General features: G+C 32.8%; 1 protein-coding gene across 2 annotated transcripts in view; it reads right to left on the bottom strand.

Moving 5' to 3' along the window:
• Window positions 1–15,672, bottom strand: part of GABRG1 (gamma-aminobutyric acid type A receptor subunit gamma1) — a 70,410-nt gene that overhangs the window by 15,321 nt on the left and 39,417 nt on the right. For both annotated transcript variants that reach the window (XM_044224756.1, XM_044224757.1), the window contains exons 4-7: window positions 5,850–6,070; window positions 4,932–5,014; window positions 1,372–1,509; window positions 1,113–1,265 (exon numbers count right to left, since the gene is read on the bottom strand). In XM_044224756.1, coding sequence (XP_044080691.1) covers window positions 1,113–1,265; window positions 1,372–1,509; window positions 4,932–5,014; window positions 5,850–6,070 — 595 coding nt within the window. The remainder of the gene's footprint in view (window positions 1–1,112; window positions 1,266–1,371; window positions 1,510–4,931; window positions 5,015–5,849; window positions 6,071–15,672) is intronic.

Here is a 15,672-nt window from a genome sequence, read left to right as displayed (position 1 = left end):
TTCTGGCTTCATACAAATATCATGGTAGAAATAATCTATTCAAATTTTCTTTGGGAAAAATATGACAATAATGTTTAAAAACAAAAATATAATATTCAAGTCATACTCATAGTATCATACAAAGAATCTGAAATAATTTATTTACATTGGAACATAAAATAATTTGAAATAATAATAGTTTAAATAGGAAACAAAACTCAGGTATTGAGTACATTTTATTCACTAGCTGTAAGTACGCTTCTCTTTAGACCCCCCAAGGGACTGCATTTTCAAATATAGGGCTGGGTGCCTCAGGCTTTATCTTGCCACTTCTATATGATTTGCTTTTTACTGTATTGATTAAACAGAGTTATTCACCAGTGTGATTCATGTCTTGCACTTATCTTGGGAATGAAATTGATCAATAAGTTATGTTTGTATATCAATACATAAATGGAAGTTATTTTCTTTTAAACAAACGCACAGTAATTAGACACATTTTCTTATATGGTTTTGATTATTGCAATTGATTGCTAAAGAAAGAAACCAAAAGTTTATTTTTTCAAGTATGAATTACAAATTGCCCTCTTAATCAGTGTTATTGTGCAGACAACTCTCAAAATATTCATAGACTAATTACACATTTTATAGATTACAGAAGCCCAGAAGTTTCTTGCCTCTTTCAGTGACTTGCCCTTTAGAAAAGTTCACTGTTGATTAGCACCATTGTAAGAGTGGGGAATTTCAAAGCCTTCTAAACACACATTGGTCAATAAATTCTGGCTATCAGTGAGTCAGCTAAAAAATAAAATCAAATCTTGATGAACAGTGATTAAAAATATAGACCAAATTGAGATTCAGGGATTATGTATGGGTTTTGTTTATTAATTCCTGCTGAGTATTTATGTTTCCTTTGAACTCCATTAGCAGGAAAATTTTAAATTCTTTTTGATTCTACTTCCTGCTTGTTTGTCATATAGTCATTTCAACATTTTATAAAGCACTAGAGTACTTGTAAATTTTTGCTTGATTGTAATGTAGAGAAATATTGTAACATATTCAATGATGAACTTTCTTCACACTAAAATGTTTGAACAGTCCCATGATACTACAGCATAATATTCATATCATACCAAGTGATGTTCTTGCCGGTACTGCATCTTTATTGATCCAAAAAGATACCCAAGAAAGAACAACGGTCAGGATACATGGAATGTAGGTTTGAATAGTGAAATATCCCATTCGTCTGCTCAGGTCAAAAAAAATTGTCATGATAACATAATCCCCTGGAAGAAAGAAGTTTTATTTTTGATATTAAAATACATAAAAGTATAGATTCAAACCTATAGATTTAAATAAAAAATCATTCATTGATTGGCATTTCCTTCTTACCAGAGATTGTGTGAGAAATTTCAGTTGAGTTCCGTAACCCTACAAATGCAAACTGATATAATCTCCAGTATTTAGGATCAGCCACTTCTACAGAAGGTTTTTTCCACTTATACTCAATTTCATTTTTAGGGTACCCATCTAGGTAAAAATTAAAATAAAAATATATAGATTACCAAGATTCAAATCTGTTACTGCTTCAATACCAACATCATTCCAAATTCATTTTTATATTATAGGTATGTAAATATAGAAAACATGGCATAAAATAGTTTGAAAAATCATATAATGATTAAATAATGATAATCCATGTAACTCTACTTAACTAAAAAAAAAATAGAATCATGTTAGTGTCTAGGGAAACTCATGTGTTCACTCTGATATAAAATTCCGTCTCATAAATAGAGGTAACCACTAACTTGACTTCTGTGAAATCCTTCCCTTGTGTTTCTGTTATTGATTTTCTGATATGCGTTTCTGAACCATAGTTTATTTTACATTCTATTTGAATTCTAGATTGTTGCCATACAAGATGTATTACTTTATATTTTACTTATTTTGATATGATATTTGTAATAGTTGCCCATGCTGAAGTATATAGCTTTAGTAAATTTTTTCCATTATAAAGATGTTCTCAAATTTATTTATTTTATTGGTGTAGACACCTATAATGTTTCTTATTGGTCAATAATAACATTACTACTAGTAACATTACTATACATACTCACAAAATTCATGCATGCAAATTTCTTTGGCATATATATATATATATATATATATATATAGGTATGGAATAGCTGGGGTCATGGGTTACATATAATTTCTATCATCTCATAATAATTTATGAGACAGTTCCAACCTTCTTTTCATAAAGAGTATATCAATAAATTTTCTCAGCAGCCAGAGTATGAAAGTATACTTGGGTTCAATTCTTATTTAACTTGATATGGACAGTCTATTTTTACTGGTCTGTAAGCATATTTTATTTCACATTTTTTCTGATTATGAATGAAACCTAGTAATTTTTTCATATGTTTATTGGATTCCTAGGTTTCCTCTTTGGAGAACTGCTTGTTGAATCACATATGCCTTTATTGGGTTTTCTCTCTCTCTCTCTCTCTCTTTTTCAGTCTGAATTCATTTTATATCCTGAATACAAGATCATTGTTATTTGTGTTGAAAATGTTCTTTCATCTTGGAAGTTTCTTAGCATGGAGGTGACTTCTCTCAAAAAAAAATAATTTTTTCCTGCCACATTTCAGAAAAATCCTTTTTCAGAGTAATCAAGTGAATGAAATTTGGGCTGCAAATTCATGTGAGTGTGGGTTTGTAATTATATCCTCTCAAGGAGTTACTTCACCCTAGTTTGCTGATTGCAGAGTCAACATTTCTTTTAGACATTAGTGGTTTTGTGTTTGTATGTGTGTGTATACACATCTGTGTATATAGGAGAGGATGCTTCTTCATGTTACCCTAAGCATCTAGCCTTTGTAACCCAGTTGTATGTAGAAATTATGTTCTATTAGAACTCTAATCCACAAGGCTGTCAAAGTCACAGCTCAAATTTACCTTGTTTGGCAAATGTTCTTGGGTCAAAATTGGCTATAACCTTTCTCGCTTCATTTTTATGCTTCACTATCTTCCTGGGGATTTCACTTCTATGTTTTTGAGAAGATTTTTTAATAACATATAGTTTTAAATTGTTTTCAACAAAAGTATTGGTCTATCACATTATAGAAACAGAATTCACTATCAACTTAAAACATTTCCAAAACATTATATCACTTTGTACCAGGATCACCTCATCAGCCATTCAATGAAATAGCACATCTCTCCTCTAACTTATTAAAAATATGTTCCCTCTTTTCTTTTTTCACATCTTCTTTTTGTTTCATAGGGCTCTAACCATCCTGCTTTTCCATATTTTGTATTTTTTTAGATTATCTTTATCAATGCAATAGAATATAGTCATAGTATATAGGAGTATGGGCACAAATAAAAATAGCTCGTTATTTTACTATTCTAAATTTCATGATGTTGACTTTTAAAATGGGGTTGTATTGAAATCTTTTGAATATATTTGTTGTGAAGTGTTAGGTATAGAAAACTTAATTCTCTGCTGGATCCGTGTTGAATACCTGAAAAGTTAGCTATGATTATTATGTTTATGTTAGTGATAACCAATTACATTCACAGGGGCAGATTATTAATTTCTAGCAATGACAATCAAAGCCAAAGAACTATCACACTAAGAATTTAGTCATGGTGTCTAGGAGGCAAGTATAATAATCACTACATTTTCAAATATTTGCAATTCAACTATTCCTTGAGTGCTTGGATTAATCAAGTCTTTGTTATGATTTGGGTGTTTTATTCATTGAGAAGTTAATGTTAGAAAATTAAAGCAGCGAGATAGATTATAAATTTAAAAGGACATTTTAATGAGACAAAAATCCTTAAGAAAAGTCAAGACAATCATTAATAGAAACAACAAGAGATAATTGGGAATTTTGTAAATGATTAAGTAGGATAATACTCATGGATAATATTATTTGACTCGTGAATACACAAAATCTATAGTGAATAAACAGTAGAATGTGATATATGAAAAAGTCAAATTTCAATAGAATGAAAATAGTAATTTGTGGATATAGGCAGTAACACTTTTTAAACTCATTTTACATTCTTTCAAGACTTGTTCAATTATATATTATCTAGAAAAATATTTTTATAAAAATATAAGTAAATGTTACTAAATATGAAATAAAATCGATATTCATACAGAAAGATAATATTTTCTTGGAACAAAATACTTTTTATTTTCAAATTATTTAGTTCTAATCATTTCTCTGTGTTTCAATCTTTCTTTTGAATAAAATAAGCTTATTTCTACCTAGGCTTTTCCAATTCATTAAAGTCTTTGCAAAGATTTGCTATTCATGTAGTAAATATTATTCACCAAACCAATCTTTGAAACATATTTTAAAATCCAATGTAATAAAGATAAATCTTGCCTCAGGGAGATGAATAAAATTTGAATCAATATTCTATTCATAGCAGTGTTAAAACATTTGAACACAAACCTATCTTCAGGACTACTTTATTTAATCAAAATAGGAAAAAGATACTTGGATAAACCCAAAGTTTGTAAGATGATATAATTAAAAATATATGCATTTATTGTCACTTTTTAATTTAAAAGCAAGAAAAATAGGTCATTTGTAATTATTTTATTTGAAAGACGAACATAGTCCATACTTCTTAAAAATATATGTTGTATTTTATCTCATTTTATTTTACACTTTTTTTTATAAAGAGTTTATTTATTATTTGATAGACAGAGATCACAAGCAGGCAGAGAGGCAGAGAGAGGGGGAAGCAAGCTCCCTGCTGAGCAGAGAGCCCAATGTGGGGCTTGATCCCAGGACCCTGGGATCATGACCTGAGCTGAAGGCAGAGGCTTTAACCCACTGAGCCACCCAGGTGCCCCTATTTTATGCTTTTAAAATAAACAGAATCTAAGGCTAAAATTCTATAAAATTATCACATATTTTGTCACTTACAGCTTGAAAATTCCAGTGGACAGGAATGTTCATCCATGGGAAAGTTATGAAGCTGAAGGTAACATTCTGCATTAATTGTCAATCTATTCAAATGAAAAAAGCAAATATTAAATAATAGGAAATAGTTTAAAGCATTAAAAATCATTTGTCTAATTTTCAAGAATTATTTTGGTCTCTAATAACAAACTGTGATATCTGTGATATATTAGAAAATAATAATAATTGTAATGTTTTGAAGTTTTAAGTAGTAATATTATAGCATTCACAAGTAAGAAAATTTTAAGATTTTCCTCTCCAGCCAACTAAGCTGCCACTATACAATCTCTGTTTACAGTTAAATTTTATACTTCAGGATCACAACAAACACACACATGCAATTAACAGAGCATACATGGTTAAGGATGGTGATTGTTTTCCATTAAATTTTCATAAACTTCTTTCCATTAAGGATGATTCTTAATAAGATTAGGATGATTCTTGATAAGGATGTGATGATATGTTCAAGACAATGAGTCAAATAAACTTGAATCTTCATTTAATCCTTTCTTAAGAATGTTTTACTACATTATTGAATTTTATGCAGGATTGGCTCCTAGAGAAAATCTCAGTCAACCATTTGCATTATAGATTAAAACACATAATGTTCACACCACACTCTCTTATGTTTCAGAAGAGAAGGATATCAAGAGGTTTGTTGTTTTGTTTTTTTTTTTTCCTTTGCTTTTAGTGCCTTTCATATACCAGGTACTCTGAATTTAAAAAAGAAAGTTTCCAAAATATTCCACCGTTTTAGATTTGTGTATGAAAGGAACTCAACATTTCTTTCTTTGTAAAACTGAAAAAGGAAAATTTGTGAGTTGATCAAGTATTAGTATGGAAAATAAATTAGAGCAACTACATTTTTCTCCATAATGTTACCTTAGAGTATATAGAACTCGTCCATCATTCCAAATTCGAAGCAGACGATTAGGAGTTGTTATCCAATGTGCATCAGATTTTCTTGAGTTTCTGAAGAACGTGTCAGGAATCCAAATTTTCCCTACCATATTGCTGTTAAGCATAAGCACTTTCATGGTACTGTTGAATTTTAAACGACTGTCAAACCAGGTTTGAGCAAAAATTATATCTATTGTGTATTCCTGAAAGATAAAAAGAAGGGTAACAACTTTTATAGTAAAGTCACTATTCTAGATGTTTTCTTCAGACATTTAAATTTTTATATTATAAAGTTTCTGTAAGTAAATAACTCTTAAACTCAGTCCTTTCAAAAAAAAATAAGTATGACATTATCTTAACCTTCCTCTTTAATTTTTTACCTGAGACATATAAATAAAATTCAAAACTCCTACTAATAACTAGGTTATTACTTATATTACTTATATAACTGCTTCCCAGTCACACTGTAAATTTTACTCAGGATTTTATAATACATGAGATATAGTCACTAGATATAAAAACAAATTATCTTAATGTCAACAATTATATTAATTTTGTGATATTTACATGGAGCTAAAGCTTTAAAAAATCACAAATAAGTACAGAATCAACATGCAAATGCTTACCAAATTATCTAAAATACCTTATATTGTCTTTTATCCAAAAAATCAATTACAAGTATGTGGATTCACTGTCTTCAAATATTTCAAACAAATCACAAACACACACACACACACACCCTTATTAAATGCATATAACATTCCAAGCACTATGTAGAACTTTGCATGAATCCCATCCTTAAAACCTTACTTACAACCCTGTGAAATAAGTATTGCTATAATCTTTATTTTAAAATCACATTTGGGATGCCTGGGTAGCTCAGTTGGTTGGACGACTGCCTTCGGCTCAGGTCATGATCCTGGAGTCCCCGAATCGAGTCCCGCATCAGGCTCCCAGCTCCACAGGAGTTCTGCTTCTCTCTCTGACCTTCTCCTCACTCATGCTCTCTCTCACTGTCTCTCTCTCAAATAAATAAAATCTTTAAAAAAAATAAAATCACATTTATTGAGCAATACAGAAGTAAAATAATTCTCCCCACATCACAGATGCAGATGATAAGGAGACTGAGTCACCACAGACTGAATCGCAAATCCACATCCACAACAACCACTTATAATGGTGGTCCTAGTGGGGCCTGATGGGTACCAGGATTAGAGCACAGGCTGTACCCATTATCAGCAAATAACTGTAAAGAGGAAATTGTGCGGTAATGAGAGAAGCTTCAAGGAAGTGATTAGGTATTATCTACTTTTATACGCTGACAAAATCTTGCCATATTATAAGCATTAAACTTGATTTAATAAAATTAATGGATAAGAATGCAGTAATTACCAATGCTATTGAGGAAAGTGATTATAGTATGTGTGTATAACTGTGATATTAAGAGAAATAAAAGAGTAAATTGAAAACTATGAGTATTATATAAGTTACTTCTGGTGGGAGAAATTGGTTGCTCACTCCTGATACAGTGCCAGCAACTGACCAATTTACATGGGTGGACATATTCAGCATAAGAAATGGAAGTGTAGGGCACCTGGGTGGCTCAGTGGGTTAAGCCGCTGCCTTCGGCTAAGGTCATGATCTCAGGGTCCTGGGATCGAGTCCCACATCAGGCTCTTTGCTCAGCAGGGAGCCTGCTTCCCTTCCTCTCTCTCTGCCTGCCTCTCTGCTTACTTGTGATCTCTCTCTGTCAAATAAATAAATAAAATCTTTAAAAAAAAAAAAAAGAAGAAATGGAAGTGTAATTGGGAGTTTGACAAATGAATAAAAAAAGGTAAGGAAAATAATAAATAAACAGACTGGAGTCAAGTTGTTAATATAGAAGTTGTGTCAAACCCTAATTTCCAAGCAGGATATTTATAATTGTAATTTACAGGACTAGAATAGGAGAAAATGGAATAAAGAAAAAATAGAGACTGGAAAGGAAAACCTTCTTTTGTGTATTTTGTTCTTTTTCTTTTTCTTTATTTATTGAATAAATTTGACATGTAACATTATGTAATTTAAGGTGTACAGCATACAGCATGCATAAAGCTACTTTGATACATTTATATACTGTAGTCTGATTGCCATCATAGCAATATTTATCACATTACATAATTATGGTATATTACTGTCTATATTCATCTCTCCTGTGCATTAGATCTCCATGGCTTACTTACTACTTATAAGTAGTAAATACTTATTTTGCAAATAAGTTTTTTTTTTTTGCATTCTGCATTACTTAACAGTAGTAAATACTTATTTCAAGTTTGTATCTTTAAACACCATCATCTTATCTGTTTTGGTTGAACAGTGTTGCAATTCGGAAAATGCATATACATATTAATAATTATTTAAAATCCAACAAAGCCCTAGACATTATGCAGTTGAATATGAGATGTGCTTATAAAGGGGTTAAGCAATATAGATAAACTACTATGAATAATATGTCCATATTATAATGTAATATATGATTATTCAGTAATCTCTCCATATATTTAGCCTCTACTTTGTGTCATTGAACATGACACAAAGTCCTTAAACACAAAAACACTTGCATCATGATCCCCTCCTGAAATAGTCTTGATTGCCATGAGGTTGTCAGAGTAATTTAGGGAGAGAGGACTAAAAGTTCTTTCCAACTTAGTATGGAATGGTATAGAATCAAACTGTGCTGTGGAATAGAGGCTGAAGGTACTTTGCAACCAGGTAAGCTCTATACAGTCCATTGCCAACAACTTGCTGAAAGTCTTGTTCATAATTCAAGCTGAGTCATACTGCAAAACATATCTCATAAGACATAATGATGAAGTATACTTATTCTGTAAATACTTAATCATCTTATTTAGTAACATTAATGGATTGACATGCATTTAGGTGGGCCAATGTGCCCTCATAAAATATCACGGGTGTACTTTCTCACTGAATCTTGTGGAAAATCCTTGGACAGCTTTACAACAGTTATCTTTAACCCTTATTTTTACATCCTGCTTCTCAGGCCAGATGTCTTTTCTTTGAAATAAATCACAATTTACCTAAAAAACCATTCAGAATCTAGCAGTGTAACCTCTGTTAGTGACATGCTTTCTGGTTTTAATAGTAAATGCAAATAGAAGGAAGCCTTATACTCATTCTACAGTGGATCCTAAAAAGACTATTTAATAACTTTATGTGGCAGAATTACTTTGTACTTTTGTATGAAATCAAACAGTAGAAACTGCTTAAGATAAAGGATGAGGCTTACATAACTTCTAGGATTATGTCTTGGCAAAGATCCAACTTTGGTTGGTAAAGGAACATCATGCTACCTGATAGGTATGCTTGGCTGCCCTGTTCCTAACTAAAAGGGCATTAAAGGCTGCACTTGAGAGGGAACTAATATGTATAGAAGTGGGTTTAGCAAGTATAATCCTGCTTAGCAGCTGATGGGATCTTAGAATACCTGTTGATAAAGTCTTAATCTCCATTGAAAGAGTTATGATTTCTACAGAGCAAACTCTGAGCAGAGAGTCTTGGGGGAAACGGGAAAATTTTCCTACCCATAATTATTCCCTCAACCTAGGACCAAGAAGAGAAAGATATAGAGCATGTTCTTGATAATCCAACCTTCGTAAACCCTTTGCAGATGCTAATACTTCCAAATTCTTTTAAATTGCTAATCCTTAATAAGTGCTTCACTGAGATAAGAAGGTCATTAAAGTTTGTGCGGCTTTATATGTAATCGAAAAATCCAATTTCATTTACTCATTTGTATTAGTGTAACTTCCAGAAAATGATCAAACTGTGCTATTGTTCCTCATGTTCTTCTTTAGAGGTTATAATTATCTGCATAAGAAATAAGCAAAGGAAACATAAAAGGGAGTCTCCACTTACTCAGGACAATAAGTACCATCGCGTCCAGTATAAGCATTTTGCAATAAGGACCAGGGCATTTAACATTCAAGTTCCAATGTACGTTATGACACTTTGTTTTCTTGCTAGTTAGCTGAGAAAACAGCATGAGTGAATAAAGGTGAAGAAATGAGTCATCTTGATTTCTAACTCAATCAAATCAAAACATAGTTGATGAATGTGTGTGTCCCAAAGTCTTCTTACTACATGGTTAAACTTGCAATCATGTACATGTCTCACATTTAATAGAACTAGTTAATTCAATATTATTGTCTTTCTACTAATGGAAGAAACTTTACACAAAATGCAGACCTGCCTAAGGAATTAAGATAAGTGCATAATCTCATAATGAAATTTGTTTAATCCTGATCTGGTCTTCACACCATGGCATTAATTTCTCCCTAAACTAGCCATTCCCGTGCACAAAATAGCATGCTGGGCCAAATAATGGTTTAGAGTACATTAGATACTAAGGCTACGGATATATAAAGAAAGGGTACAGGCACAGCTAACCCACAGTACAAACACGTTAGTGGTAAAAGTTCATAAGTGGCTGTTCCGCTTTGCTCAGTTATTATAAAAGCACTGGTTCTTGATACTAACACAATATGGTAAGTAAAATCGTGGTATTATTCTATTTTTCAAATAGAAAAAGAGATAAGGAACAAAGATGATTTATCAGTATAAACCATTGAATTCATCCAGAACACTGAGAGATATTTAAAAAGTAGACATGAATCCTGGGTTCAGTTACCAAACTTTTGGGATCTTAAGTTTTATGTCTCTAAATGGAAATTTCCAAAAGAACATAGCATCATGTACACTCATCAATTAACTTTTTAACAAATATTTTTCAGTGTTTAAGTTACTTATTTGTCATTCTGGGTTTACAAAGATGAAAGTGGATTCTACCTATTATAAATACACTAAATATAAAATAAAAATTAGAAATTAATAAAACCTAGGAAAGGTACAGTTAAAGAGAAATGGAAACAGTAGAGGAAACCTTAGGAAGACTTTAGGACAGAAGTTGTATTTAGCCTGAACCCTGAAGGATATATGAAATTCAGATAAATGCCGAGGTCAAATAATAAAAGTGGGGAGGAAGTAAAGGGGGTAAAATGTAGGGCATAATGGGTAAAGAATGTAAGTCATAGGTAATGAAAGGAATAGTGTGTTTTCTGACCATCAGGGAATGTGCATTCCTCCGATATATAGAAAATTCTAAATCTAGAATAGTTTTTGAAAATAATTATCTAAAATTACCAAATACCAATAATTGACTCTGGAGCCTAAACAGAGCTCCATCTCATGTATTACTGAACTGAAAGTCTTAATATTTCATGTGTTCATTTTATGTACTATACTTAATCATGCATTTCCTATTAGATATTTATTCTATAATATTCAATATACAACTTGAAAGAGTAAAACATCAAACTTAAATAATCACAGCTAAACCTTACAAAGGATTCAAATTTTAAAAATTCCCAGTCCTTAAAAAGTTTATAATACACTAGAGAAAATAGAATTAGATTCTAGATGTATATAACAAGTAACCTAAAATCTGGGGTGGGAACAATTCTTATGAACCTGTTTCAGTCAGGGTTCTCCAGAGAAATAGAAGGCATAAGGGGCACCTGGGTGGATCAGTGGATTAAAGCGTCTGCCTTCGGCTCAGGTCATGATCCCAGGGTCCCAGGATCGAGCCCCACATCGGGCTCTGTGTTCAGCAGGAAGCCTGCTTCCTCCTCTCTCTCTGCCTGCCTCTCTGCCTACTTGTGATCTCTGTCTGTCAAATAAATAAATAAAATCTTAAAAAAAAGAAAGAAAGAAAGAAAGAAATAGAAGCCACAAGATAGATGGATGGGTGGAGAGATGGATGGACAGCCAGACAGAAAGACAGAATAAATAGATTTATCTTAAGGTTTTGACTCAGGAAATTGTGAGGACTTCAAAGGCAAAAACTTGCAGGGCAGGCCAGCTAACTGAAAAACAGAGACGAGTCCTTATTTCAGTCTTGAGAGACCAGTCTGGTGACAGAATTTCTTTATCCTCGAGGGGCCTCAGTCTTTTCTCATAAAGCGTTATCCGATTGAATGAAGCCTATCCACATTATGAGAGGACGAGCTGACTTACCCAAAGTCTACTGATTTTCACATCTAAAAAATGTCTTCACAGTAACATCTAGACAAATAACTGGATACCATAGCTTAGCCAACTGAACACATAAAATAGACCATCACAGAGATATAACAGCAGGAATAGACATTCATCATTTCGGGAAGTCTTAAAAAATTATACATGTGTGTGTTTGCTAGACAAATTAAAATGACTAATTTTTGTGGTATGAAGAATCGTATTTCCCCTGCTCATGTTTCTGTGTAAATCTACATTCTTCATTTTGCATTTTTACTCACTCTACCTCTCAGAGAAGTCTGTTTTATATTTTTCAATTGGCTAAATGTCATATATATATATATATATTTGTTAAGAATTTTTTGTCTGTTTTTCATTCTCTGAACTCCAAGCTTGATCAGAATAATCTCTCAAAGTCTTAATGGGAAGTTGGAGTCAGTACGTGCACAGGAGTGCTGACAAAGCCAGGAGTCCAAATTCTTAACCCTACTCTACATTCCCACTTTAATCACTAATTAGATAGGTTTGTTTGCCGGTCTTCTATGCATATTTGTCAATGGATTCAGAATCCATGCAGGGGGATAACAATAGGAGATGTTTTGGTCCTTTCGAACTCCAAATATGCTTCAGAACACATAGACTGCCATTTTTTGCCCCATACAGATATCCATTTGTTTAGAGGTTCTCAGATTCAATTTTGGCATTGCATAAAGGTAATAAAATTTGGAATTCTATTTTTCAACTGAAGGACTCCCAAATTAAGTCATACGATTTATGTTTATTTATGTCATATGTTTTGCAAAGTAATTCCAAAATGTTACCTGCCTTAAAATTACTGCATGGAATCAAATATACAATATTGCCTATTCCTTGTACCATTCATAGGATAATAAGAGTTGTGGCTGTCCTCATTAGGGCATCTAATGTTAGGAAGAGAAAAGTCTTGGGCATGTCAATATCTCTTTCTATCAATCTACCATGAGAAATCCATTACTTCAGATCTTCAAATTTTAAACAATAATGTCCTCTGGGCATTTATAAATTTGTGAATTTAACCTTCCACAGTTAAACATGCCTTGAGAAGTTTCATCAAAATTATGTCGCGTTGATACTAATATCACATGGAAGGACAATTTCTTGAAAAAATTCTAGGAAATTCTCCAATGCATAGGCATCAAAAAGATGTTTATGCCATTCTGCTTTTCTGAGATAGATGTAAAAGAGGCACAAATACACACATGAAGTGTGTGCCATCTGCAACACAGGGAGCTGAAGTGAGAAACAAGACAATCTAGAAGGCCAAAGAAAGGCTTTCTAGATTCACCATAGCTGCATCAAGCACAAAGACAAAAACTTAAAGATTATTTATTTATTTATTTATCAGAGAGAGAGGGCGAGAGAGCAAGCACAGGCAGACAGAATGGCAGGCAGAGGCAGAGGGAGAAGCAGGCTCCCCGCAGAGCAAGGAGCCCGATGCGGGACTCGATCCCAGGACGTTGGGATCATGACCTGAGCCGAAGGCAGCTGCTTAACCAACTGAGCCACCCAGGCGTCCCAAGACAAAAACTTAAATGGCTGGAGAAAAAGCACCCAAGTGTAGAACCTAACATATAGTTAAGAGAAGTCCAAATTTTTTCAGTATGGAAATCTGGAGTACTCTGAGTCCCTGAGTTGGGAACGCATTTAGAAGGGGGCAGTTTAGTGTAGTGATTAAAGATGAATGCTACCATTGGGAAGACTTGGAGGGGGGTTGAATTCTGAATATAACAATTTTTAGTTGCTTTGAGTATATTTCCCAGCTCTTTATGGCTCACTTCCTCCTCTTGAATCCCTGTTGTCCATAGTATATAATATTCTTGCAAATATTTAACATAAATTACTTAAAACAATGATTTCACACACAGCAAGTATTCTATAATATTATCATCATAATAATGAAGGAAAGACTTCATATCATTTTTAAATGGGGCAACAGAGCTTTTGCAAACATTCCTATTTACAAAGATTATGAGACACAGCTATATAATGCCTCCTCTGGAAGACATGAACATTTTATAGACATAGTTTTATTTTTGAGGAAATTTCTTCATGTATAGAGACAGCCAGTTTCAATACCAAGATTTTAAGTCATAAAAATTACCTAGCTTCTGGAAAGCTATAAATATTCATATTATTAGCTCATTTGCAAAATTTGAATCAGTTAATCAGTTTTGTTTCATGAAATATTTGGCCCACTCAAAACTTGGGACACCGAGTCTTGTTTTTCTCCCACTTCAGGGGCGACTCCTTCTCAGTCTCCTTTGCTAGTTCCCCTGCCTCTTTCATATGCTATGCAATGCAGTGCTTCAATTTAATAACAGTCCCCTTCTCTCCACTCTCAAGATAACCTCATCCAATCTCATGACTAAGTATCATATATATAGTCTGAAGAATGCAAAAGCTATATTCCAAATGCAACTACTTCCCCTGAAATCCCAACATGCATGTATGACCACCACCTTAATGTTTTCATTTGGATAGCTAATAGACATCTCAACCTTATAATTTTGAAATAGAACCTTTGATCTTCATTATCCTCCAAAAAAAAAAAAAAAACTCTCTCTTCTCTGTTTCATTAAATGACAAGTTTTCAGTAAAAAAATCTTGGAGTCATTCTTGATTCCTCTTTTTCTCTACAATTCCACTCTGGTCTTCAAAATACCTTGGCATCACTGTTTTCAAGTTACTTACAAAATCTGACAAATTCTCATTTGTTTCACCATCATCAGCTTTTTCCTTGATTATTGCAATTATTTGTAACTAGTTTCCCTGCTTCCACAATTCACTTTGTATAGTTTAGTCTTCACTCAGAAGGATAATAGTCTCACTGAAAATATTAAGTCATATCACCGTACTGCTCTAATCAACACTTTTATATCACATTCCCATACTCATTCAGCCAAAAAAAAAAAAAAAAATCCCAATATCCTTTCAATGTATTAAGGATTCCAAATAATCTGAACCCTAATTACACCAACTTCTCTTACCTCTTTTAACCTTGTTAATTTTGCTACAAACACTACTGATGCACATTCTTATCTCAGAGCCTTTATTCCTACTATTTCCTCTGGCAAAGCACTCTCCAGTATCTGCCTGACTTCCTCCTTTAACACTATTGATTTCTATTCAAATGTTCCCTAATGAGTGATACTTCCCTTGGCTACTACATAAAATAAAACTTCACCCCCATCCTGACTTTTCCTATCACGTGCTTTGCCTCATTTCTCTTTATTCATTCATTACCACTTCATATGTTATATATTTACTTATTTTATAGTGCCTCCCAACTAGAATGCAAGCTCCATGAGGGCAAAGGGTATTTGATTTTTCAAGACTATAATCCGAACTCCTTTTTTTCTTCACTAAGCATTCTTCTTTTATTTATTTTTTATTTTTTTATTTGAATATAATTGACACATAATGTGTCAATTGTATTGTCACACAATATCAGACTAATGGACACAGATTAGTTTCAGGAATATATCATAGTGATTCAACAACTTTATGTGTTATACCCAGATCACTGCAAGTACAAGCTACCCTCTGTCACCATGTAATACTATTACAATGCCATTGACTATATTCCCTATGCTGTACATTTTATTCCTATGTCTTATTCATTCCATAACCAGAAGACAGTATCTCTCACTGCCTCCCTGCCCTTAGCCATTTTGCCCAACCCCTACATCCCTCC

Source organism: Neovison vison, chromosome 11 (assembly GCF_020171115.1).
Source record: "Neovison vison isolate M4711 chromosome 11, ASM_NN_V1, whole genome shotgun sequence".
Taxonomy (NCBI): domain Eukaryota; kingdom Metazoa; phylum Chordata; class Mammalia; order Carnivora; family Mustelidae; genus Neogale; species Neogale vison.
The sequence above is the reverse complement of the archived record's forward strand: the minus strand, read 5'-3'. Positions and strand labels throughout refer to the sequence as shown.